We start from the raw sequence: 26,370 nt of genomic DNA, 5'->3' as shown, positions 1-26,370 counted from the left end.
CTATCAATGTTAAATAGCCATGACTAACCATCAAAGTTTCCGTGACACTTTCTGTTAGTGTTTAAAAGATTGATGTTTCGTTCCGTTTTAAAAGCTTGTCTAAAAAGCTGATATTTCGAAGAACATTACTGACATACACTTTTAATCAACATAAAACAACCCAGTTGCATTTTATTATACTTAAGTTAATTCAATGTTGTTGTCAATCTTTGTTTATGATCTTTACTATTTTAAAGCTCTACTGTGAATCTATGTAACTCTGGTCTGTTTTCCCAATCCAATTAAAAACTCCTTAGTTGGTTTGGTGATATTTCAAATACTCTGAGCCGCGACAATTGTTACTAATGCAATCCATAACATATGATCTGTCGAAAGCTGTAGTTTACAGAAAAGTTAAAATCGCTGATTTCAGCAGTGTAATGCTGATTTTGTACAGAATGAGTTTTACCTACAGCATGCATGATATGTATTGCCCGATAAGAGAAACAGACAATTGAAACTACAGGTCTTAAACACTAGGCTCGGTTATATTTGATGCAATTGTTTCATTTTGAAATAACGTGTTGTTAATTTAATCGTTGAGGAAAGGAAACATGTTATCTGGTACGTAACGATCGTTCTGAACTTTTGCATTGCCAACTAGAACTCCGTTGGAACGCGGTAGAACGACATGGAGCTCCGTAGAAACGCCAAGGTCGCTGTGAAAACGCCGTGGCATCGCCATCTTCATGAAAAAATATCACGGCGCTCTGTGGAATTCAACAACGCCGTGCAATCGTAGTGGTAACGCGGCTAGGTGTGACAGGGGTTTTACCAAATTGTAAAGCTTCAACATTACAGTATCAAAGGATCTAACAAATTTTAAAAGTCTTCTATACGCTAAAATTTTGTGTCCGCAAAAATATTCACTTCATGTAGTATATAGTTAATAAAATCGTTAGTCAAAATGAAGTACAATTATCAAACCAGAAAAAATATTTTCGATAATTTGAGAAGAGCATATGAGATTTGCATATGCTAAAACATTTGTCTTAAATTACATCATTGTATAAATTGTTGCAGGAAAACCTCAATGTGTATGTAAAACTTGAGCAAGTTACTTGATTGCAGACTAACCACACTTTTGTCGTAAGTTTGATTCGAGCATGGGCCATTTTATCGTGTAGAATTTGTCGTACCAGAAATGAGGCATAAAGTATCTAGCTAACACGTTTTATCGTTCCTAGATAGGTTGCATCGCTGAGCTAAGTCTACTTTCTGGGCAGATCCAAGACACTCTTACATTTAATCCACTATCGGGAAGCCTTATAGCAGACCCTGTGACTTAGTTTTCAGGAAATAGAATTAAATCAAGTACTTTGCCACGCCCTCACCAGACACCAAGACATGCTCTTAAGCAGATCTCTTTTCTTCAAAGTATGTTAAGCTTGCATGGAAAATCGTAAAACATTCGATGTCTTCCCAGGGAAAAAAACTAACAAATAATAAGGTGATAACACAACCAGGGTAACACATCTTCTTACTTACTGGTTAGATGCATTATTTTGACAAATCATCAACTCATATAAGATATCGTACATTAAGTACACAATATAAAGTCTTTGAATTTTATTTAACTTGATATCAACCTTTGATACCCCGTTGCCTGCCATTTCTTAAAAGTTGTTCACTACAGCTTAGAATGTTGGCGACCTTCTTACTGACTGTACATGTACTATGCTTCAATTGATTGGAGCATTTTTTTATCGGCGCAACATGAGGTGCCAGAAACGCTTACACTTCCGGAGCGCTTGTGGAATTAGATGATGTCTTTTCTATTACTTTTGGTGTCCCACAGATCTTGTTGTCTTTTCGTATCAACTTTTAGTATGTCCTTGAGTGTAAACTCTGTTGTACGTTTATTGTTCTTTTCATTTTCACTTTTGACATAGTGTTTTTTTCAGCTTTTGTGCATCCAGAGAAGGTGTTTTTTGCCGTAGTTCGTAGTTCACACCTTTGAAGTCATACCAACCTACAGCCAAGCCCTTTAATAAAATGTGTTACTACCTCTTTTTCGTTTGTGAGCATCTGGAGAAGATGGTTTTTGCCTCAGTTTGTATGAGTAATATTCACTCCAATGACGTCGTACAAGCCTTCAGAGAAGCCCTTAAATGAAATTGTTTTCTTCCTCTTTCAGTTTGTGAGCATCTAGAGAAGATGGTTTTTGCCTTAGTTTGTATGAGTAATATTCACTCCTATGAAGTCATACAAGCCTACAGTCAAGCCTTAGAAGTGCCTGTTATTGTGCCTTCCTCGCCTAAATCCTATAACACGGATCGATTTAACTACGAAATTAAGATGAACCCTTCCATCGTTCCTGCAATGGCCGAATACATTCGTAATGGAGGTTGGACAAAAGTTTTCTACCTCTTCAACTCGGATGATGGTAAGTGTTCAAGTCATAAGGAAATCATTTTGGTTGTATTTATTTGTTTGTTTTACGTCCTTTTAATAGTTAATGTAATTTAAAGAGAAATCATCTGGGTTCGTTCTAAGCTAAATCTTGGGTTTTTAGGCTAAAGCTCTTTTTGCTTTGTCATTTCTTGGAAGGAACATTTAACAAGATATTCGCAGAGCAGCATAAAGTGTTTAATAAAATTAACGTCGTTATGAAAGTTTGCGTCTTTAGCATCATAGTTGGGTTCATGTATTTTAAATCAGTGATACAATTATCATATATAATGTTTATATAAATTAATTTAATTATAATCTCATAGACCGTTTGTCACTATGAATAAGTCGAGATTATCGGAGCCTTTACTTTCAATGTCGCGGGAGTGTAGTGTTAAGAGCTGCAAATATATGGTAGACGAAATTTTCGTGTAGCAGTTTCTCCGTTTGAGGTTTGGATAAGGCAAAAGCCATGAAATTGTCCTCCTGTGTCAGCTGTGTTTTAATGTTGTGCATCTTATTGATAAACACAATGTTTCATATACACATGTGTATGCTGATCCGAAGGTTTAATATATTAATATTTTATAGAAATTGCGCTGTGTCAGATATAAATGAATTGAAAGATATATAGAGGTTACACACGGAGTGGTTATTGAATATGGTATTTATTTCACTCGAGTAAGTTAACTTTTGAAAATTAACTAAGGAGAGTGAAATATATACCATACTCAAAAACCACGAGTCGTGTGATCTGTTTTTACCACAATCTCATGATCAGTCGAAAATAACATACACACATGTGTTTGTTGACAAGGCTGGCGTAGTGATATGACCCATATGTAAAAAGTCACTCATTAGTATTCAAAAACAACTACTTTTATACAAATTTAATAATTGTTAAAATAAATGATTCGGCAACAACTTCATGAAAAAATATAATCATATCGTACGAAGTCTGCCTCCCGCCAAGTGACGAAGACGAACTTATCAATGTCCAAAACCATAAGTTTAGGCTTACGTTTCTTCTTGACGGTTCTATGGTTGATGTTTATAGTGAAAGTTCCGCCATAGTCAGGCCGTCCAAATAGTGATAACGGGGCGTTGGGAGAACGAAATATTTTCCGACACTGTGACAGATCTTGTTTTGGTTTCACAACCTGGACACGCGCCGGTGTGACGTCGAAACGATATCGAGCGTCTGTAGCAATTTTGCCTGAAACAAGCGATCAAATCTAAAAGTATCATCTTCTTTTAATATTGCCTTAATAACCTCTTTTCCGAATAACCTCACAAAGTCACCAACATTTGTCGGATGTTGATAGCAGACGACGTAAACAAAACAGCATGTGGCAAAAAGCGCGCGGAAAATGTCGTCCCGGTCAAAGTTCATCTTCTCGACCAATCAAAACTATTGAAGGTCATATACCACGTGTGGTATATAACTCATATTTATCTAACAATCTGGGTGTTTATACAATGATCTGAGAGTGGAATAACACAGCGTATTGTGGTAGAAATAATTATATACAACTGCAACAAGATATTAATAACGAAATCAGTACCGCTGACATATTAAGTTGCTAAAATAGATAACAACCTTATTAAGCAGTAGAAATAACCACATCGGGGGAGAAATTACAACAAAAATCCTATAACTACACGATACGTTGCAGCCTTATCACTGAAGTGATTAATCAGTTATGGTGTTGATTTGCATTGTCAAATCCAACCACACTTGCATGATTAAATTCTCAAAAGAATAATCACCGAGTTGTTTTATGATTCGTGTAAATTATTTGCATGTGTTTGTATCAAATGTATATTAACCTATTAAACAAATAAAACAAAGATAAAAAGTGTTTTGGATTTTGACATCTTTCGGATAATGGTATGACAAGAAAAAAAGGTTCTAAAAAGGACAATTCGCGAAAATTGTGATACACAACAAAACGTCAAGCTGTAAATTCTTTTTATAAAAGTATAAATACGAAATGCGTAAAAAAACACTCTTTATTCGTTTTATCTGATTTGATATAAACGTCGAAGTATCAAGTTCAGTTTATTCTGAAAAATAAAACAAACTGACAACGCGAACAAAACGCAACCTAAACTGTTTTTGTGTGTCTGTATATGCATTTATAGGAAACCTAGTAGTGAATAATAACCGCTCCCAATGTGCTTTTGAAATTATATCCTATACTATAGACAAGCATGTGACTTGCTATCTAATTCATTTTCTTTTAAAACTTCCCAACAAATGTACAGACTATAGTATGTATAGTTTTTTCTTTATCTTCATGAAATTTGTGTACCCCTTTTGCTTGAAGAGACACTCCCTACCTTCGCAACTGTATCCCACACTAACCTCTCCTATCCATCGCAATCCTACCCACAGCGTCTCCTGTAAATTCTAACTTGACAGCCGCCGTGCTAAACAGTGACAGTCGAGGATCAACTTCACACGAAATAGCACGAATGTCTCGACATTCTCCGACTGAAAAAAAAGACGGCAATGTATCTTCTTATATCGATGTGTGGAGAATAATGACATCAGCGCAAGAAAAGTGCAATGTCAATTGCTACACAACTCCCAAGATTGCATTTCTACGTCACATATTTTTTTATCTACTTATATGTAATTGCATGCCCCTTTTGTAGTATGGTGCCAATTTTCCTGCATGAACAATTATACAGCAAGAACCTTATATATTTTCAATCCCATGCGACATTAATGCAAATTAAAATAAAATTATCATGGTATGTGCACTTTCAGAAGTATGTTTAAACCAAAAAAAAACCTACCTGATTGCCTGCCTGTCATATTTAAAATGACGTTACTTGTGTGTATTTTCTTACGCCTTTACATTTATCTTAATCAAATATGTTATGCATAACACATAGTACGTGTTGAAAAAGCATTAATTAAAAATAATACTTCCATTTTTTACTCAACGATAGCTAGCCTGAGATTTTAAAATTATGTTGTAAAAGTAATTCATTGATATCGCATATTTCAACTTCTTCAGGTTTCTTCTATTCTTGTGGGGGTAATTTCATTTCAGACGTTATTCCGAAGCAGAGTCTGACCCGTCTCTTTCAAATCTAGATAAAAACCGGAACTTTAACAACAATATTTTTCAGATTATTGACCTTCGTACAGATTTTAGTTTTCTGCCAACTGATCTTGATTTGGATTCCCAGCCATGTCGGAATAAATGGAAATGAAAAAATAAATAGAGCTGCTTAGACAGCACTTGACCTCAATACGAAAGACATTAAACTGCCTTATTCTGATTGTAAACCTTCAAAAGCGAATGTTATTAAAACGAACTGGCAAACATAATGGTCTGAAGAAACAAACAATAAGTTATTTGCAGTTCAACCTCATGTTGGTTCACGTGTAAAAGGTAGAGCAGACCGCAGAGAGGAAGTTGTCCTCTCGCAACTACGCATAGGCCATGCACATATCTACATTGTACACAAGGAAGACCAACCTTATTTTCATGCATGTGATCAACCATTTACAGTCAAACACTTTATGATTGAATGCGCTGACTTTAAACAAATACGTGACAGATTTTGTACCCTCTATGTAACGTTTATTTGATGCAGTTTCTGTGCAATCAATCTGCTTAGTTACATTCAATTAATCTCTACAATAAGATAGAATATATTTCATAATTATTTTTACACATTTACACATTTTAACCTTTTCTTTCTGGGTTTCTTGTATTCATTTTTTGTGAATGACTATTTTTACATTGATGTTTGGCCCTCAATGACTCAAATTGTCAATGGGCCGTTAAACAATACAAGAATAATAATAATTATGACAATTCATGTGAAATGTTACGTGTTTGCATCCTTTTAAGTAAGGTACAGAAAACCAGCTCCTGTATCAAGCTAGAGTTTTTAACATGAAAATGTCTATACCCCAGCACGTTGATATTGCGGCTTGTGTACTAGCTTCATACATGACTACTGTACAACAACGGTAAATTGAATGAGACATTACATAAGGGGATAAAATAAACATAAAATTCTGGGATAAACACTGTTTTATACATATCGAAATAAATGAAACTATTAAATACTGTGCAATAAATCATTAATTTTCAAGTGTTTTATTTTTGTTGGATTCAATGGTCAACGAAGTATACACAGCCTAACACAAAGCAATGTGTCGTATGGGTGAAAAGTCCTTATCTAAAAATTAATGTACCTACGAAATGGTCTTTCAAGGCAAACCACAAAATTGAGGCCCCACGAAAATTTCCGATCTTACAGCATGAGAAAAAAAGTGAGGAATCGATACTTATTTTCAAAAAAGATGAAAAATCAAAATTACGTTTAGGTAATATCAGGTACACATATTACCTGTAATAATACAGAATATTATCTGTTCAATAATTTATATTATTGAGAATACATACATTTTGGTCGACTTCAAAGCCTTTTGTTAATTTGACAACTTAATAACTTGATGTATTGAATAACTCTAATCGCCTAGATTGATTTTAAGATGGTCTGGGATTATGAACGTATTATTTTTGCTTTAAGATTCAGTTGGATTGTAACGATTTCCAAAATTATCTTTCACTGGTGGTGTTAATGGAAAGTCAGAAGTGTTAATATAAGAAAAAAAGCTACAGCTGTATATGCTTCATTGTCTAAAACTAGCAGGAACCCGTACTTTAGCCATTTTATACTTATTTTACAGATATGTGGCGATTACAGCAGTTATACGAGTTATTTAATCAACATGGAAAAAATATAACTATAATGGCGAGACAGATAGACGATCCCGGGACTGCACACGACATACTACACCGAATAGACAAACTGGGTGTGCCATGTAGGGAAAAGATATTTGTCCTGGATTTCGATCGAAAACGACTACCTGCATTCCTAAAAAAAGTATGTATTCTTTTGTATACAAACTTTGTTATTATCATAATTTCCTCTGTGTCTTCTATTCAGAAGTTCTATCAAAATGTATGGGTTGCCCAGTGGTAACATTTCGAATAGTTTTCTTTTACTACCTTTCCTGTTTACTTTATTTGTCATCTGCTTTTTCTTTTCATCGGCATCTCCCTAAACCGTCCCCATATGACCCTGGCTGTTGCAAGAACGTTAATCCCCAAACCAACAAACATTTATCATTTATATGTTTACACTGTATGTGATTATGGTTCACCAATTCAAAATGTTTAGGTATTGAAAGAGTGCTGTAATCGAGCTTGATGTAGTTTACGTGTCAATGACAGTTAGAACATGTAAAGGAATTATCAACGTCATTCGACACTCCCGATGTCAACTGGTGAACTATTTTATTCTAACATGAACATCTAAACAATCAGAGTATGTGCGTGAATGAATTACACTTTTTTTTTCAAAGATCAAATGTGAAGTTATAGAGATCCTATACAGGTCTGACTATTTGTAATGTTGCCTTGTGTACCTTGAGGCGGTTTCTCGACGTACCTCGCCTTCTGCTTTCATGGTATTTTTTATAATATAATGTATGCTTTTACACTCTTTCCAACTTTGCCATCAGGAAAATAATTTTTCTCGGAAAATAATTAATTATTAATGTTGTTTCTATTAATCTAACAACTGAATACGTTGTATCAAACTAAATTACTGTGAAATATCCATATTTTTAAAATAGCATTTTACTAAAAGGTTTTTCTCATATTAGTCTGATGGCAAAGCTATATAATGAGATATTGATGTCATTAAAATAACGATTTACAATACCATTATAATTCCATTACCTCCCATTATTTATTATAAGCACGGATAGATGAATGATTATCCGAATCAAACGGCGACAATGCTTTGTTTTCATAGTTTGATTGAACAGTATCCAATATCACAAAAGTAAATGTAAATAATATTTGACAAAATGTACCATTGTTAATAAAAAATGTCATTTTGCTTTGCGGTTGCAATTATTTTTCATATAAAAATATATATATGAAAACGAGGCTAAACTGACTAGACAGGGAAAGTCGGACAAAACCAACACGTGACAACCGGGGCAGCCAAAAACGTGATCGAGCATCACGAAATCGTCTAGTGAAGGATATTATCAACGTAAATTGCAATTCTGATAATGGTTGGGAAATGATTTGCATTATTGTGGACGTATTCTGATAGACAAGCTGCTTTCCACTATTATAATGAATATATCTGAAATTTAATCATGGTAGAGACACGGCTATGAATCACTGTCAATATGTTGCAGGTGGTATTATAAAAATAGCACCTGATATCAAGCTTAAAACTTGCATTTTAGGCACTAGTCATGTATGAAATAAAAAAAAACGGCTTCTTCGTTTTTGTGACTGCTAAAACCTGAATATTGTGCTAAAAATACGGTTTTGTGGGATGAATATGGCGTCAAATTAGGATTAAAACGGTGCAACTTTCAGCAACATTGTAAAAAACAACATCAGTACTTTCACGCCGTCTTTTTGCATTGTTGAGATAACTGTTTTCACAAAATGTCAACGATTTATGCCAGAATTGAATTTAGTTACGTATGAACTATCTAACAATTAAGTGCATGTTTATGTTTTATAAATGAATATAGAAAAAAATCAACAGATCGACAACTTTGCAATTTTAAATGCCGTTGATATCAAACCCTCTCGGAAAACTATCAAGAATACAGCGAAATACATCTATTTAGACATTAGTTTCGGGTTCAAAACACTTTCTGTATCATATATACGTGTTCTAGGTGATTTAAAGAAAACACAGTTCCTGTAATCATCTATAAAGAAAAGTCTATATTCTCAATCAGTGACAAATGTATATATCTGATTGTTTTGTAGTTAACAGAAGTTGGAATGAATAGAGACGGCTACAACTATATAATTACGGGTTTGGTGAGTCATGTCTATATTCTATTTGCAACGTTCCCTATTTATAAGCACAACACTCTTTTATTCGACTTCTGCTTAGTACATCCCTCCTGAAAATTAATGGTATTTATGGTTAGATCGAATCTTCAAGGCTGAAGATAATTAATAGAAATCCAATAATGAGTTTCATAATTTCCCAAGCATAAATGGAAACTTGCTGATTATATTTTGTCTCGATCGAAATACACATTTTTTCCCAATGTTTTGCCTATATAGAATTAAACAAGAATATATTTCGATGATGACCGAATAAAAAGTACAATTTTTTTCCAGTTTTATTTGTGATTGTTTACGGCTTTAGAAACTAACTGCGACCAAACAATAGATAAGGTCACAAATTTTACATTAAAAAATTAAATATATATATATAGATACCATCAGCAAGTTGTAAACTATCATATGCAGCTGTAAAAATAGAATGAAATCAATTATATATTAATTGCAGAGAAAACGAATCAATCAAATTTGTACAGCATACAGTTTGTCTCGCTTTTCTTTTAAATGGGCGAATACAGCTATAAAATGCTCCACGGTTAACTGCTGTTTATCAAAAATAACTATATGATCACAGGAAGTTGTATATCAATCTAAATCATATCACATCTATAGGTACTCTTTAATTGCAATGTATTGTACCTGTTGGTGTTCAAATGAATGCTTTCATTTAAATGCTAACTTAAATTATGATAATCAAACTTTACTCCCTAGATTATAAAAAGAAATCCCAGAAGATACAACAGTTATAAAAACAATAGTTAAATACAATGATAGCAATTTGCATGGAATTCAAATAATTCTAATTTATTTTCTTTATTATGTTAGGATACAAAAGACATTGACTTGAGACTATTTTACCACAGTGGAGCAACCTTTACGGGATTTCAGCTTTTAAACACCGAGAACGAGTATTTACAACGCTTTCTAGGCAAATGGAATATCCCTAGTCGTCATGAAAACATGTCAATTCCAGATTTCACAGTAGGTACCAAAGAATATACCTTATGCATATAAATAAGGTTATTGTTTTTGTCGTTTTAAGGTGAATATAAATTCACGACCCTAAGCTGTAAAGTTGTGAGTAATGTATGTGATTATGTAATAGTTCAATTTAAAACAAAGCATAAATCTGTCGATGTTTCATTGTATTCTGTAAATAATGTTTTTTGCTTGTGTTTATTTTCGCGACAGCTACTTCTTTTATTGAGCAAGCGTAAACACCTTGAAATGTTTGAAATTGCGATATTCTCTAATCACGATTCAGTATTCTTCTTGATATATCTACTTTTCGTTCTACTGTTTATTATTCGAAATATCCAAATATGAGAATACATGTCAAAAGTTATAATAATTATATTAGATTTTCGATGTCTCTGCGAACATCGTAAAAAAACTGTTGATTTCCTTTGGAAAAAACTGTCGATTTCGTTGTGAACTCTTGATAACCACCTCGGGTTGAACGATTAATTTGCCATTCATTAAGGATTTTCCTAAGGATTGCAACGGGACATAATCAACCTGTGATTGAAGGTGCCGATTGTCTGAAATTCAGTTAATGCATATGGCGAGGATCAGAAAAACAAAACATCAAGCTAGAAGGATATGCACGATTTGATGCATAAAATATAATCAGTGAAGCTAAAGGCTGAAAAATGAAGTCGAGAAATTGTGATAGATCCTCATAAATATCTAAACAAGTAAATTATGACATAATACTCTTTAGAAATTTTAGAAAACGAGGAAAGAGTGAAATTGAATCACACGAAATCATGTATTTCAATCTTTTTCCAGGATTATTTTCATATAAAATATATAGGATTTTTCATGATTTCAGACGGATTTGGCATTGATGGTTGATGGTATCGCCAGTTTAGCCACAGCTCTGAATGTTATCCTGGTGAGAGAACAGAATGCAGGGCGCTTGAAAGTTTTCCAAAGACGACGACACGAGTTTTTCAATACAAACGAATCACAAGGAATATTGTGTTCTCCAAAGGTTTTATTTGCTAATGGACATGAAGTCCTCAAAGCTTTGAAAAACGTAAGCAACACATAAAGTCATCAAAAAGACAACCTCAATAATTCAAATTAGAGAGGTTTTATTAAACTGTTCAAATTATATTTTATGTTAATTAATGAGAACATTGCAAAAAACAGATTTGAACGAGATGTAAACATCTGGCTTTCCCAGACAGCTTGGTTTCATTTCTCGAATTCGTCCAAGCAAGGATTCTTAGATATAATTTTTTCTTCTGTTCACACACCTCTATGTTAAGTATAAAATTGTCTAGGCCTGGGTGCTACAGTGTATTTGCTGTGTCGTCGGAGGCAAGGTAACAATGCAAAACAAAACACTAATTCCTATCTAGTTGAAACGCAGATACATGTATACGGTAAGCACAGCATAACGAAACTCTGTAGAAACTCTCTTAAGATTGTAATCTTGATCCCATTGAGAAATGGCAACTTCTTTGTGTTGTATAAAAGTCGATGAATTCATTATGCTCACCTCTCCGGTTTACCCTTTGATAACGTGACCTTGCTTTCACTTGACCAAAACTATTACGGTGTCATCAATGACGCTTACCCTCCTGGAACATTTTTTCAAGGGTCCTCATGTTCCTATTAAAGTTCGAGTTGCGGTTTTGGGGAAACTTCGGTTTTTTATAGTATTATATATATTGGGTATATAAATTCTATAACTATGAGTAATCCATATTTATATTGCTTTATTATTTTAATTCGCCGTTTCTCTTACCAATAGCATAGTTCTTTTTTGTAAAAGGGACGTTAAGCATATATGATAATAAAACAAGCCGAAGGTCCCAAAAGACATTGTACGAATGGGATTTTATCAGATGTAGAAATAAGATTCAAAATTGTTTCTCCCAAAAAATCCATGCGAAAACGTAAATAAATCACATTAATAAAAGTTGTAATTTAATTTCCAATATCGAAATTATCAATTCAATTTGGAAGTTATAATTAATTGTTTCTCTTGAACTGCTCGCAGATTGAATTTTCGGGAATTACTGGACATGTTCAGTTTAACGAAGATGGAGAGAGAGTGAATTACACGTTACAAGTATACCAAAGCAGCTACAAACAGAGCCCCAAAAAGGTACGGCAAACTTATAACAACTATGTAAACCAACGTCAACTTTGATGTCAGTCTTGCCTTAACTGCCTTTGTTCGTAAAATTAAATTGAACATAAACCGATAACGCTTATTTGTGAGTTAATAATTTTTATTACTCAATTTTTGTCATTTTTCGATGCTTTTACCATCGATAAATCCTAAAGATGAACACAAGCCACACATAGGTGATTACAAGTATAAAAATGTAGCTGTTTTGTCCTTCTAAATCTCATTGGTAATCGAATCGAGTGGCCAAAGCTGCAATTCAAAATTGTTCGTTATGAATTTTTTGGCAAATGGGTAGGTGCGTGTATTTATTGTCAAATTTTAAAAATGCAATCACAGTGTTTTACTTGCGATCATCTTATGTATATCTGGCATTAGCATATTTTTCACGATTTTAAATTTTAATGATATCGCTACAACAATTTCACTGCTATAAAAACTTAATATCTCATTCATTGTTATAAATGGTATTCTAATATTGAAAAGTTTACAGGCTAGTTAACGTCCGCTTATCATTTCTTTCTTTTATAGATTGGTCACTGGTCATCAGAAGAAGGTTTACATTTGACAACGAAACCCCCACCTAAACCTATCAGCGAATCTCGAGTGAAAATCATAAGTACAGTTTTGGTAAGGGGATTTCAAACTTTGCTCCTGACAGAACAACTATGTATCTTTTACATATAGTTGTTTTATGAATAACATGTGCTCAACATCTATTTTACATTTGCTATTAGGAAAGACCTACCCTATTGATCGCTTTAATACTCTCTAGTCGCTGTTGAACATTTAATGAACACGTGTTGTGATTTGAAACATATTTGTGATAGTGATTTCAGTGCAACAAACATGAAAGAACGGGTTGAACAAGTCTCCGTGACAACCGTTATTCAGTGTATACAATTAATAGGCCTTTACAAGAGAATACAGCGTTCACACTACTTGTACAATACCGATATTAACATTTTGCCAATATAAACCTGGTAGTTGCCTTTGATTTGTTTAGCGACGTTTGAGTTTTTATTTGATGCTTTAGGCCGAAAATGACATTCCTGTGTCGAAGCAAAAAAAGCCAACACAAATCCTTTCTAGTCGACTGTGAGTTCCGAGCGTTTTCCTTATCTGATGACCCTGTGATATGTGTATTATATTACAGTTATGGGATTGCACAACGGTACACGATGTGCGATGTGCGTACGGTGTGTGCAAGATGTATGCACGATGTGCGAACGATTAAAATCTGGACGATAACTGCTTGCGCACATTTGTGCGGACGATAGACGAACGTTTTGCGAAGACAATCGTGGTTGGTGTAAATTGAGAAATGGCTCAACAATTCATACGCCATCGTGTTTAAACATATACACTTGATATTTAAGTATATTTCTTTAGTATAGCTACATATAACAGCTGATTTTTCTACATTTGTCTTTATTTTCTTAAATTTAGAAATGGTGATTTCGATTTCGGTGTTTTCTTAACGACCCAAATCGACACGTGTAAAATAACACATATCGACACGTATGTAACTCGCCAAGGTGTGAAAATCCAGGTGAAGGGGAGTTTAAGACAAAAACGAATGCAAATAACAAATGCTTAAAGCCCGGTTGTGTTTTCATAACGTCATACGGTATCACATATCAGCTGTCTCTGTCAGGCACAGGTAAACCACCGGTCAATCATCAAAATGTTATTTACCTATTCTATTACCTGGGAGCTAAACCCATTATTGACAGTCTAACAGTTACTGTAATGCTGCGTAACAGGCATTGTGAAACTTAACAAATTCCTAATTAGTTTGATGAGAAATTTATATACAGTGTTCCTTATTCCAAAAGAGGGTTTCGGATATTTTTCGTTCCGTAATATTGATCAACCAATTGTACCAAATCACACATTTGTGCGGAGAGAAGCGAACAACGGGGCGATTGTTAAATCGCACAGTTGTGCAAACTATGTGTGGACGATGTGCGGACGGTGTGTGCACGATGTATGAACGCTATTTTTGGTGCGTTGTGCGGTCACACAACTGTAGCAGTTATATTTACCATTTTAAACGGAGAAATTAGATTCAGAAATTACTTCGTATTTTATTTGTTAATCAATTAAACGTCACCATGTAAATTGTTTCTTATCATCCCGTGTCCTGTTTCAGGCACAGCCATTTGTGCAGTTGAAGGAGAAGAACGATAACGGAAAACCTCTTCAGGAGTATGAAGGTTTTTGTGTTGATTTGCTGAAAGAAATAACTGCCACACAGTTCGTTAATTTTACATACAAGTTCGTAGTGCAGAAGGATGACGAATACGGGGTCAAGATTAACGGCAGCTGGACAGGAATGATAGGCGAGATCGTAAGACGTGTAGGTAGAATTTTGCTTTCAATAAAGAAAGTAACATATTATATTGATATTTATGTATGCAATTGTATGAAGATAAAGGGTAATTGAAATTGTACCCGGGGTTGTTGAATTCTGGCTGTATATATCTGTCCTAAATTCATATATATGATATAGATGTTCTAGAATTTCAAAAAAGTACGAGGAAAAGTGGTGTCTACCGAATGACTGTTTTTAACTTATGATAGTAATCAAAATCTTCATAGAAAGTTTGTTCAGTTCCTGTTTTTATCCATGACGCAATTTCACTCCCTGACTTTCTTTTGGCGATATATGGGTTCTTCTGCTAAACAAAATGACAAAACTACTTCGATAAATCTCAGGTCATAGGATGGCTTATGCCTAATGAGACAACCTCATATAACATTAATGCATATATTTTATGTAGCATCTTAGCAACAAGTGAAATAGTTGTTCAGGCTAACGAATTTGTCCCTTTACTTTATTTTTTCGGTTAAGAGTTTTGCAGACGATGATTCCCAAATTGATGTCTTCTCTATACCTATCAAAACATGTTGCACCGTGACCAAATTGCAGCATCTGAGTTCGTGTATACTCTTCTGCCATTCAATATATGTGTGTTTCAATCCTACTGGTTTACGAGTGCGTTATCATATGTCTGATTTGATGAAATTGAATTATGCAAAAATCATAGTATTTTACACTCTGACAATGATGGTGGTGGCAAATCCTAGTCTAACCGCTATTCATCTTTCATATGATGTAATTGAATTGCTTAAAGTCGCGATTGTTTTGAGATGTATGGACATAGTCATATTCCTGTCTCCATATAGCATCACAATCATTCTGATTTAATAATATTGGTATCTTAATATCCCTTCTGAGTATAAATTTGTATATTCAAAATAGAAAAGAAAAAGAAGAACAAAATGTATTATAGATTACAGCACCATAACTTTAAAACAAATAAAACCATGACACAAATATCAAGACAAATTCTTCGACAAAATAGTGATTCGTTCAATCTGTACATTCTTAACATTAAAACATCAGTCAAGCTACCGTGCAAGTCGTAAATAAACATGTTTGGTAGGAACATCACTAGTGGGCTGAGTGTTTGCTTTATATTAAATCATAGTGGTATATGGAGCGGACTGTCAAGAGTCACATGGACAAGAATATAATGGCGTCACAACCAAACTACAGTTTCTTTGGTGCATTTATTTTTACGAAGGACGCTATTTTCTTTTGTAGGTAAATGACAAGTCACAAGTTTCCGAAAGTCTATTTCGTTTGATTGCTATATTAATTTGTCTCTCTTGTTTGCCTGCACTTTCAATCATCAATCATTTGTTTAAAGGTGTTAGCCTTAGTGTAATTTTATCATTTATATCTAATCTGTTTGTTTAGCATGCTGACCTGGCCGTCGCCCCACTCACAATTACAAAGGAAAGAGAGGCGGATGTTGATTTTACAAAGCCGTTTATGAAAACAGGAATTTCTATAATGATAAAGCGCCCTGACAAACAGAAACCTGGGGTGTTTTCATTTAAGGAGCCATTGTCTAACATGGTGTGGCTGTGTATTACCGTCGGGTTCTTAGCGGTCAGTACCATATTGTTTCTCGTTGGTCGCTTTAGTCCATACGAATGGAAGGAAAACTCGACGACAGGGCCTTCAGATGATTTCAATATGCTCAATTCCCTGTGGTCCAATCTTGGAGCCCTGATGATGCAAGGGTCGGACATATTTCCAAGGTAAATGCTTGTGTCTAACATTAAAATTGGATTTGGCAGATAAATGTACCCGTACATACCCAAGAACACATTATTTCCTGTAAGAAATTTAACTTGTCAGTATTCAATAAACAAATCTTCAAATATACTTCGTGATTAATATGATCTAATAACTGAAGATGGTACTAAGTGCTAAGTTGCTAAACTAGTTTTGGTTTTGTTTTATTTGGGTTTAGTGTACTATAACAGCCAAGGTCATTTAAGGACGTACCTTCTTGTGTGTATGTGTGATGGAGGCAGTATGTTGGTGTATTTGCCAATTGGCCGAAAAACATTGTTGCGGGAATAAGAACGTGGTTTCTTTGGTTACACAATGTACTAGATCTGTCAAGCGGATAACGTTAATCGGAAATCATTCGGAAAATTCAGTTATAATTTGAACTTGACGTCGCGCCATGATAACTCAAACAGTTTGACTGAATGACCCGAACAGTTACCGATTGACAAAACTTTCACTCGTAATAGTTATTGTTTATATTGGACTTCGGTAGGTTCATCTCAGGACTGTACAAAAGAAACGTAAATAAAGAAATAACAATAAAGAAAGGCCAAATCCTATGAAGTCTGATCAATTTGTAATTAACTTTTTGAACTCATCGAAACAAAAGAACAAGAAAATGATTATAAAAGTTACTATCTATTGCTTACATTTTAAAAGTTGAAATTTAAAAAACAAAATGAGTTATTATTTCGAGAATGCAAGTCAAATTTCTGAATAAGTCTATTTTATGGTATCAATTACTTTTTTAAAACGTAGATTTTCGGAACAAATCAATCGTTTGTTCACGATTCGTGCGTTGCGCTGTCTAATTTCAACACCATTTAATAGTTTTGCCAATTATAACAAGTTATGTACGTACTATATATGGAAAAATATATTTCCTAGATGAATTACGATAACTGTTCCATGGCTATTGATGGTAAACAACAGAGAGTTCATCTACAAAATCGGATCTTAATCATTACAAGTACCAAGATGATTACTGACAACTGAGAGATATTCTTGCCGAATAAAACATGTAGCATAAGACATTACTTTAAAGCAGGATTGAATTACCAAACGCTTTATTCTATATTGGGTCGAATTTGAACAAAGGAGTTCAAAGTCATTCCGAAGGAAACTTGACTGGAGAGATAAATGCACGTTCTTAAAAATATTAGTGTATATCTGTTCTGATGGCTGAGATCAGCAATTCACAGTCTTACATTTTATGATCGATTACGTCGATTTCAAACAAATGTGTAAATATTCTATTATGTAACATCTGTGAAAGGTTTGCTTGAACCAGTTTCTGTGTCATTGATATATGATTATTAACATTAAAGAAATCTCTACCATAGTTATATCAATTATTTATTTTCTTTTTGCATATTTTTAACATTTGAACCGATTAGTTTCAGTTAATGTATTACTTTTTGTGAACGTCTATTCAATAGAGATAGTGATGATGGTCTGTAAAGCAATACATTAGCAAAATAACAAGAGCAGGTATCACAACATTCAAATCTGACGTATAGCAGGCCCGATAGCTAAGAGCATCCGGTTCTTCAACAACTCAAAAAGAGAAGATAACTTTAGTTGTTTGACTTTCTAGGTCTTTGTCTGGCCGAACGGCTGAGAGTGCCTGGTGGTTCTTCACATTAATTTTGATATCATCATACACTGCTAACCTAGCAGCATTCCTAACAGTGGAACAATTCTCCATCCCAATTAACTCTGTTGACGACCTTGCTGCCCAGACAAGCATCAAATATGGCGTCCTTGGCGGTGGTTCGACTATAACATTTTTCAAGGTAACTCTAACTTCATGTTTTTCATTGATATACTTGTTGCATAAAAAACGTTATGGTTGCAACTGATAGCAAAACGACGTCCCTATCATCACCGATTAGTTCTAGAAGGACGATGTACAAATGTAATTATTGTTGGCATACTGTATATATTAATTAATTTTAAAGGTGCAATCACTTGTATGTATCTGCGTTATTTTCATCTTTCATCCTCCAATGTTGATAACACTTATTTGGTTTGATCTGGTTTTTAAATGTTTTTGTCCGTTGCACAAGTATTACCTCGTGCTGAAGCTGAATGCCATGTTTAATGTCTCTCTGAATCTTCACGGGCGTCTTTCTATATGTACGGAACCTCATCTTTTTCTAGACTGTGAAAAAACTTGTTTGAATATCTCTACTTTGCATATTTCAGGAATCTAAAGTTATAGTTTATGAGAAAATGTGGAGATTCATGAAGTTTCAAAACCAATCAAGCGGACATATATTTATGGAATCAAACAAGGGCGGATGGGAAAAGGTTAAATCCTCAAAAGGAAAATATGCATTTTTGTTAGAAGAATCTTTCAATGAATACTTCAACAACCGAGATCCTTGCAGCACAATGAAAGTTGGTACTACTCTCAACAGTTTTGGATATGGCATTGCATTACCTCTTCATAGTAAAATAAGGTACATTTTTGCAAGTTCAAAAAGAGTTCTGTCTCGCTGCCACGAAGTAGCGGAAGCGAGACTAAGGTGTTGCTTTTCCGTTTATGTTAAGTTTTTGCGTTAAAGTTGATTCCACTGAAACTATAAGTGCTTGATCAACCAAACTTTGACCATAATCATCTTAGGTAGTACATGTCAACCTATGCATCTAATGCTGAATGCGGGCTACCTTTCATGGTCCATTGACTTTGTCAGTATCTCCATTAACATTACGGTTTTTCGTTTAAGTTAGTTTATTTCCGAAAACTGTAAGTGATAGACCAACCAAAGTTGACCAGTGCATTGATGGTCAGAGCGGGGGCACAGACGAGACATATCAATGCAAATGGCTTGTTTATTCTTAAATAAAATGACAAAAGGTGTTCACTCGTTTCACTGCGTAATTGCCCATAAAGATTTCAATCGAACTCGATCATTGTTGAATTTCCGTGGTAATTAATGATTCGTGTTTTCAAGAATTTTTCGTTAGCTTTCATGTTTCCTCAGTTCAGTTAGTGTTTCATTCTTAGCCTTCACGGATTTATTAGACTTGACATCCCTGTTCAAGTTATAACCGAGCCGAGGACAAATAAGATCTGGCAGAATCGTTTATATTGGTCTTATCTAATTGCCTATACCAAAAGATAATCAATACTGTATAGAATGCATCCTGTCAGAGGTCATAACTGGTCAAATTTTAATTGGACCAGGACGGAAAACATCCATTTTCGTCCGTTATGATCTCTTAGGGCAAATAGTTATGTCAAAGTTCCAACGACTCGTCTTCTTAAATTTAAATATAGTTGCCTTACTTTTCAGTAAAGGTGTCAATCTAGCAGTTTTACATCTACGAGAGATTGGTCATATAATTCGTCTACGTCAGAAGTGGTGGGTGGACCGTGGTCAGTGTGGAGGCGTCACGGGTGTGAGTATTGATATAGACCTAAGAACATTTACAAATAAAGGGGAGTGATACTTTTGTGCATGGACAATGACACATAAGGATAAATAATACAGTAGATACATAGGCATTAAGGAGTATAACTTAACTGATCAATGATACATACGTGGCACCTAGTGCCTTACTTCCATAGCCTTCTGCTAAGTGGGAGCAACACTCTGAATCCGTCTGTCTGTATTTTATTTTCTCTCTTGCGTACTTTTTTCAGCAATGTCTCCCTAGGCATATGCCTTGATATAACATTGACGTTGCAACGACGTTAATCCGTGAACAAACGAAAATGGTAGCAATAATAATTGACTGTGTGGGTATATTGTGCTAGAGCTTCCTAACGTTGACCCCGGGGGTTACTGGTGTCATTAAACCTTCACATTTATGGATAGGGATTTGATTTGATTTGTTAAAGGTTAAACGTTCAGTTTACAGCTAGGGTCACAAGGAAAAAGACAGAACAGACAGGAGATGAAAGAAAAGGCAGAAATCCAAAGTGGTTCAATATGGGTAGCGAATCAATATTAGGGTGTTCGAGTGGCGCAGTGGATATTGCACTCGTCTTTCACCAAAACAGTCAGATTTCGATTCCACGATCGGACATTCAAGGGTATGGGGACACCTGCTCAACTGCGTGGGTTTTCTGTGATTACTTCGGTTCCTCATGTTGAGCCATTAATTATATTACATGTCCGATATAAGTCATAAATATAAGCAGAACACAATTCAGAATTCTTGATAAGGACTCGTACCATCATATTAGTCACGTTGACAGGTCTGTGTTCCTGCGAACGGTTGGATAAGGGGTAAATAATGTTATTGTACATTAATATCAACCAGAAAAAAGGTTTATACTGCTACGCTCATATTGACACATAGGGTTGAGTAGTAATACATTTTTGTTTGGGGTGGGGATAACGTCTTCGTCAAGGAACTATAAAGCGGGGTGCTTAGGTATACAACGTAAAATAGAACGAATACGTAAAAGATAAACGAAGAGACAAAGATCCGAAGTGTTCCAATGAAATTGTTTTTTGGATTCCCCAGTATCTCCTAAGCAGAAGACAAGGAATCGTAAATAAAAATACCGATTTTGCAGGAGGTCCATATAAGTCTGTAAAACTGTACGCATAAAAAATATTTATGCAGTTTTCTTGGATAGTATGAGTATTTCCAAAATGTACTGCAAATGTATACATTAACTTCATATATAAAAATTGTTGATTGTTATGGTCTATAATGCTTGAAACCTTTTGTATGTTTTAGAGTAAAGGAAAGAAGTCGTTATCTCTGAGTAATGTATCGGGGATTTTCCACATCCTTATAGGAGGACTTGTGCTCGCCATGCTTGTGTCCATAGTCGAATATGCAATGCATGTAAATTGTAAACGACGAAAAAAGTACAAGGTGGGTTAATGTTTCTTTAAGATTTTATTTGACAAAAAATAATGCTATAATCGTTTTTGAAAACATGTCGAGGAATAAGATTATTAACGTTGAATTTTTGCTTCATTAATATCAATATACTTCCTTCCAGATACAGAAAAAGAAAGAGAAAGCATTGAAAAAAGAGGCTGTCCCTAATAAAGGAGAACTCCAACCATTGAGGACCAATGGAAGCGATGGGGCCCTGGATATTAAAGGTTTATGTTACACACAAGAGGTATCATTGTTTTTCGACAATACCTTTCTTCTTTCTTTAATAGTTATAGTTTATCATATCCTTTCCTTATCAGCTTTCATCTCTTTCTTGTTCGTTTTATAGTGTACATGCTATTTTATATCAATCATATCAAATTACCGAATTTCAAGATGGTTGCTGTAGCTTCTGATTGTTCAAAACATTTCATTGTGATGTTAGTTGATTGGCTGGAGGTTTGTATTGTGAAAAAAGTCTGTCGATCCTTTTTGTGCTTTGAATACAATATTTCACATATGTTTTCACCTTCTTCAGCAGTTAGCACGAATCCATTGTCATAACGGTAATATTTACGAACGGATATTGAGCATCGGTGAATATGAATGTGTGCACAAAAAAGTGCTGTAATGTCAGTTTAAGATTTTTCTGTAGATTGCTTTAATAATATGTAAGTTGATACAGGAATACTTATTAAATGCTCTAAAGAAAATTCTTGAAATTTTATAAATGGATTTTTCTCTCTCTCTTGTATTGGTATTGCTCTTTGAGTACTTAACATTTCTCCTTGAGATATATTACTCTCAGAACGGCTGAATTGATAAAACACAAATCTGTGTTTGTCGTTTCCAACATAATGCTTCAGATCATGTCACGTACAGACAATTGTAGACACGTAATGAATAATACTCTATCATTAACACTAATCCTCGTGACTACAATAATTATCAAGGTCTGTCTCTTGCAGTATCAAACCTCGCCGGCAAACCTAATCACGTTTGAAGGAATTACGGAGAATGGACAGACACAATTATGATACCCCTTTATCATACATCGATCTGGATAGTTTACCGAGACCTCCCACGGGACTGTTGCCTCAACTTACAGTGTTTCTCATATTTGTAGTGTTACGACAAGACACACAGATAGATACATATATTGCAAGAGTTATTTGAGCCAATGTCCTTGATTTCTTTCCAATCATTATGTTATTCTAGTGCGAGGAATTTTGTGCAAAACGGAATGTGCTTATTTATTTCAATATAAAAACTTGTATTAGCGATCTTTAAATACAAAATACAAATTACAAAACGTTGTTCACAGGCTCGGGTTGGGCAATGTGACGTGTGTACAACTGTTTTTTAGACTATTGTAAACATAATTATTTAATGTGTAAAGGAAATTTAGAGTGTATATCTGTTTCATAAAAACAATGTCCCTATCTCTGTTCACATATTTGCACAGGTAGTATAACACTTATCAAGCAAGCTTAGTATTTTACATGATGTTACGTGGTTGCAAGTATTAAAAGAGCTTGCCCTTCTCAATGAATATATAACTGTTGTCCCGTTTGCAAATAGACATTTTCGAACAAATTGTTATATCAGAACAATCCATGTGAAAAAACATATTTTCGATTTAATGATTAATGGTACTGATTTATTTATGATTTTACATGACAACTGTGTGTTTGATTACCTTTGATTCGAGTATTTGTAATTAAATTTTACACACAGCTGAAATGTTTGATATTCGCTACAATTTGCATTGCAATACACAAGAAGGATATATTTCTAAATGATTTACAAAAATGTAAAGCTAAGAGTCGTTTTTTTTGTATCCCAACAAGAATAAAGAGAAAAGAGTTTTTGACACATTGCAAATATGACAAACACTGTTCATTTATAAGCTGGTTCTTGTGATGTCGTGGACTAATGCGATATCGTCTAGACGGCAGGCATCATCCAGAAAACTACATAATCATCCTTTACCCTACAAAAGATGGCTGTGATTAATATATATATATAACTGATGCACGTTCACATCTGTAATATACATTGTCTCCGAAAACTCATACATATTTCATGAACATTGTATATATTTCATAACGTGACACGTGTATTAACTTTGAGTGCCTTTTGCACTCTACTCTTTACTTGTTGGGTTAAATAATATATAAGAACGGTTTTAATCAAGTCATTATCAGTATGTTTTGCCAGAAATAATGCTTTTTAGTTTGATGTACAATGGTCAATGAACCAGCGATATTTCTAAAATACTTAACAAAAACATGAATATTTCATTAAACATCTGTCCTGCAGCTGAAATATTGATATATGGTAATCATTCGTTTTGTCTGCGGCAAAATATTTCATAAGATTATAATCATGTGTAAATTATATGTATGTTGAAACAATCTATGTTGTAATTTGTTGTGTGAATTTAATCCATTTAGACACTGAGAGGTATAAGCAGTTTCAAATTAATTGTTATCAATCAGCACCTAAAGATATATTTTACAATCACAAATTCTTTATTTTACAATTACTTAAATATTAAGTAAATCTTATGTATAAAGCTATATAAAATGTTGCGTAACGCTTGAACTTAATGTACACGATATGCATCATGGGAAAGGTTGACATGATGAAAATTATGACGGATATATTTCAATTCTAAATATCACAATTTACAATGTTCTGCGTGAACTCTATCGTTTTCTTGTAAAGATCTTTTCATCTATATGTCAATGATGAACCAACGTTTATATTGAATACATATATAGAAATTTTGTCTGACCCGTTACGTGTTTACACTGTATATAATTTATATTTGCGTTAAGGAACCAACTGCCACTTCAAACAAAATACTAGAGACATCAAATACATACTATAACCTTCCATTAAATTCGTTTGATATATACCCTGTAGTACGACTGGATCAGGTTGCATTATATACTACGTTGACAACCCAGCACAGTTTGTTAGAACGACAGTATAATGAACAGTGTCCATACTCGAATTCTGGTCGTAGACCCATGGCGTTTTTAAACTTGATAGTTTTATTTTTTTTTTTTTTAAATCAAGAAGTGTTGCAAGGTGTAGTGTTTTTTTCATAGCTATTGTTTTACTGAACTGTCATTTTCATAATTCAGTATTTAACAGTGGAACGGGAATCCTTAAATCGCGAAAGACAATCGCGAATTCAAATGTCTCGAAAATATAAATCCTGATTCAAATGGGTCAGAAGCATACAGCTGAATTTGATCCTTTGCCGTCTTAAAATTGCATGCGAACAAACTCTCTTATTTGAAAATAAAAGACACGAGTAAGGTAAGGAACGGATACGAAGTAACTTACCCACCCACATTATAATTTTAAGTACTATTTGTAATTATCAAGATATATTACGGTAATGTATTGCATTGAAACATTTGTATACAAACACACTGTTTCTGCATGTATTACTGGTTAATGTACAAGCTGTTTGTTGGGAAGTCATTAAGAAGGAGTGTTCTCATAATACGTCTTAAAACACAAATCTTCCGTTCTTGATATAGATATCTTCTCTCCACACTTGGGATATAATTTTGACAAAAAAAATGAATGCACTATACGCCCCATCTTACAAACGATAGGAGTAAACTTTCCTGGATTTGTAGGGAATTTGGAAACCTGTGATCTCTTTTATGCATAGTATGCGGAATCGCAGCATTGCGAAAATATTGACCGGCTAGTAATTTCCAAAGGAAAGTTATCAAACAACTTATTGTGAAAAAGATTTCTAAACATTCAGAGAAGATACTTATATCGAGAGTTAAAAACCTTGGATTTGAAAGATGAACAAAAGAATATTAACGCGATATTTAACATAGCCACGATTTTAAACTTGACGTTTACACCGACATTGGTAGATGAAGTAATCGCAGAAAAAGTAATTTTGCAACTAAGCAATGCCAAACTTTAAATAAAAACTATACGAACCGTGCCTGGAGATCGAGTTTCTCCAGATGTTTTTTCCAGATATTTTGCAATTCAAAAGCACAAGAAATATGTTATGAAGTAAGCATTGTTACTTTCCTCAGTTTGTTGGATGCTGCAACCTAACCTGTGTTAACATGTGTCAATTAGTATGCCAATCAGATTGCTAACCAACGAATACGAAAAATAATCCCTCGAATTGAAAGTGATTAATAACGTGTCATAATTCATTTGTCTATCAAGGTTTTTCTTTAAAAGTCAACAGTAGCGATGATAAAAGAATAGTTCTCGCAGAAATACCCGCCTTTGAAATCAAGTGGACACGGGATCAGTTAACAAACGATATAGCAAAATATTGTTCGTAAACTAACTGATTTGTTTAAAAGTAGTAGGACTGCATTATCAACATTATCAACACGTTTAATATTTTAGTAGTTCATAACTTTGTAATAAGAACGATTTTGGTATCATGTTAAAAGATCGGAATAGATCAAGAAGAGTTACACAACAAAATGCAATTTATGTTTCTTATTCCAGGCTACGATGTTTATATTTTCAGTTTTAATTTTAATTTACTCGTCTATGTATACACTTTGAAGTTAACAGGTAGTATTATTAAGACAATACATTCTAAGATACATGAAGGTTGAAAATATATGTCACTCATTATCTCCATAGCTTCATCATCTCACCATATCACGATTTCTTGAATATTTGTCTTTTTTATAAAATACTAAACATGAATGTAAAATATGATTGTTGGAAATTTAATAAAATGAATGTTATTTAAAAAAGTGTGTATTTGGTTTTGCCTATGACGTAGCTTCAGGATAAATAAATACGACCAATGAAAATGACCCAGGTCACGACATCGCTTC

At 34.1% G+C, this 26,370-nt stretch overlaps 1 protein-coding gene across 1 annotated transcript in view; it reads left to right on the top strand.

The window, feature by feature from the left end:
* LOC110466728 (glutamate receptor 4-like) overlaps positions 1–24,265 on the top strand; it is a 105,676-nt gene extending 81,411 nt beyond the window's left edge. Inside the window, exons 3-18 of the mRNA XM_021523443.1 lie at positions 2,177–2,425; positions 4,699–4,704; positions 7,154–7,350; positions 9,276–9,329; positions 10,188–10,343; positions 11,197–11,403; positions 12,376–12,483; positions 13,039–13,137; positions 14,663–14,869; positions 16,277–16,623; positions 18,258–18,456; positions 18,869–19,125; positions 19,963–20,068; positions 21,362–21,502; positions 21,633–21,758; positions 22,480–24,265. Of these exons, the coding sequence (XP_021379118.1) occupies positions 2,177–2,425; positions 4,699–4,704; positions 7,154–7,350; positions 9,276–9,329; positions 10,188–10,343; positions 11,197–11,403; positions 12,376–12,483; positions 13,039–13,137; positions 14,663–14,869; positions 16,277–16,623; positions 18,258–18,456; positions 18,869–19,125; positions 19,963–20,068; positions 21,362–21,502; positions 21,633–21,758; positions 22,480–22,548 (2,528 nt within the window). The 3' untranslated portion in view covers positions 22,549–24,265. The remainder of the gene's footprint in view (positions 1–2,176; positions 2,426–4,698; positions 4,705–7,153; positions 7,351–9,275; positions 9,330–10,187; positions 10,344–11,196; positions 11,404–12,375; positions 12,484–13,038; positions 13,138–14,662; positions 14,870–16,276; positions 16,624–18,257; positions 18,457–18,868; positions 19,126–19,962; positions 20,069–21,361; positions 21,503–21,632; positions 21,759–22,479) is intronic.
* The last annotated feature ends 2,105 nt before the right edge of the window (positions 24,266–26,370 follow it).

The sequence above is a fragment of the Mizuhopecten yessoensis genome, unplaced genomic scaffold (assembly GCF_002113885.1).
Source record: "Mizuhopecten yessoensis strain PY_sf001 unplaced genomic scaffold, ASM211388v2 scaffold11143, whole genome shotgun sequence".
In the NCBI taxonomy this organism is placed as follows: Eukaryota; Metazoa; Mollusca; class Bivalvia; order Pectinida; family Pectinidae; genus Mizuhopecten; species Mizuhopecten yessoensis.
This window is presented reverse-complemented; position numbering and strand designations above follow the sequence as displayed.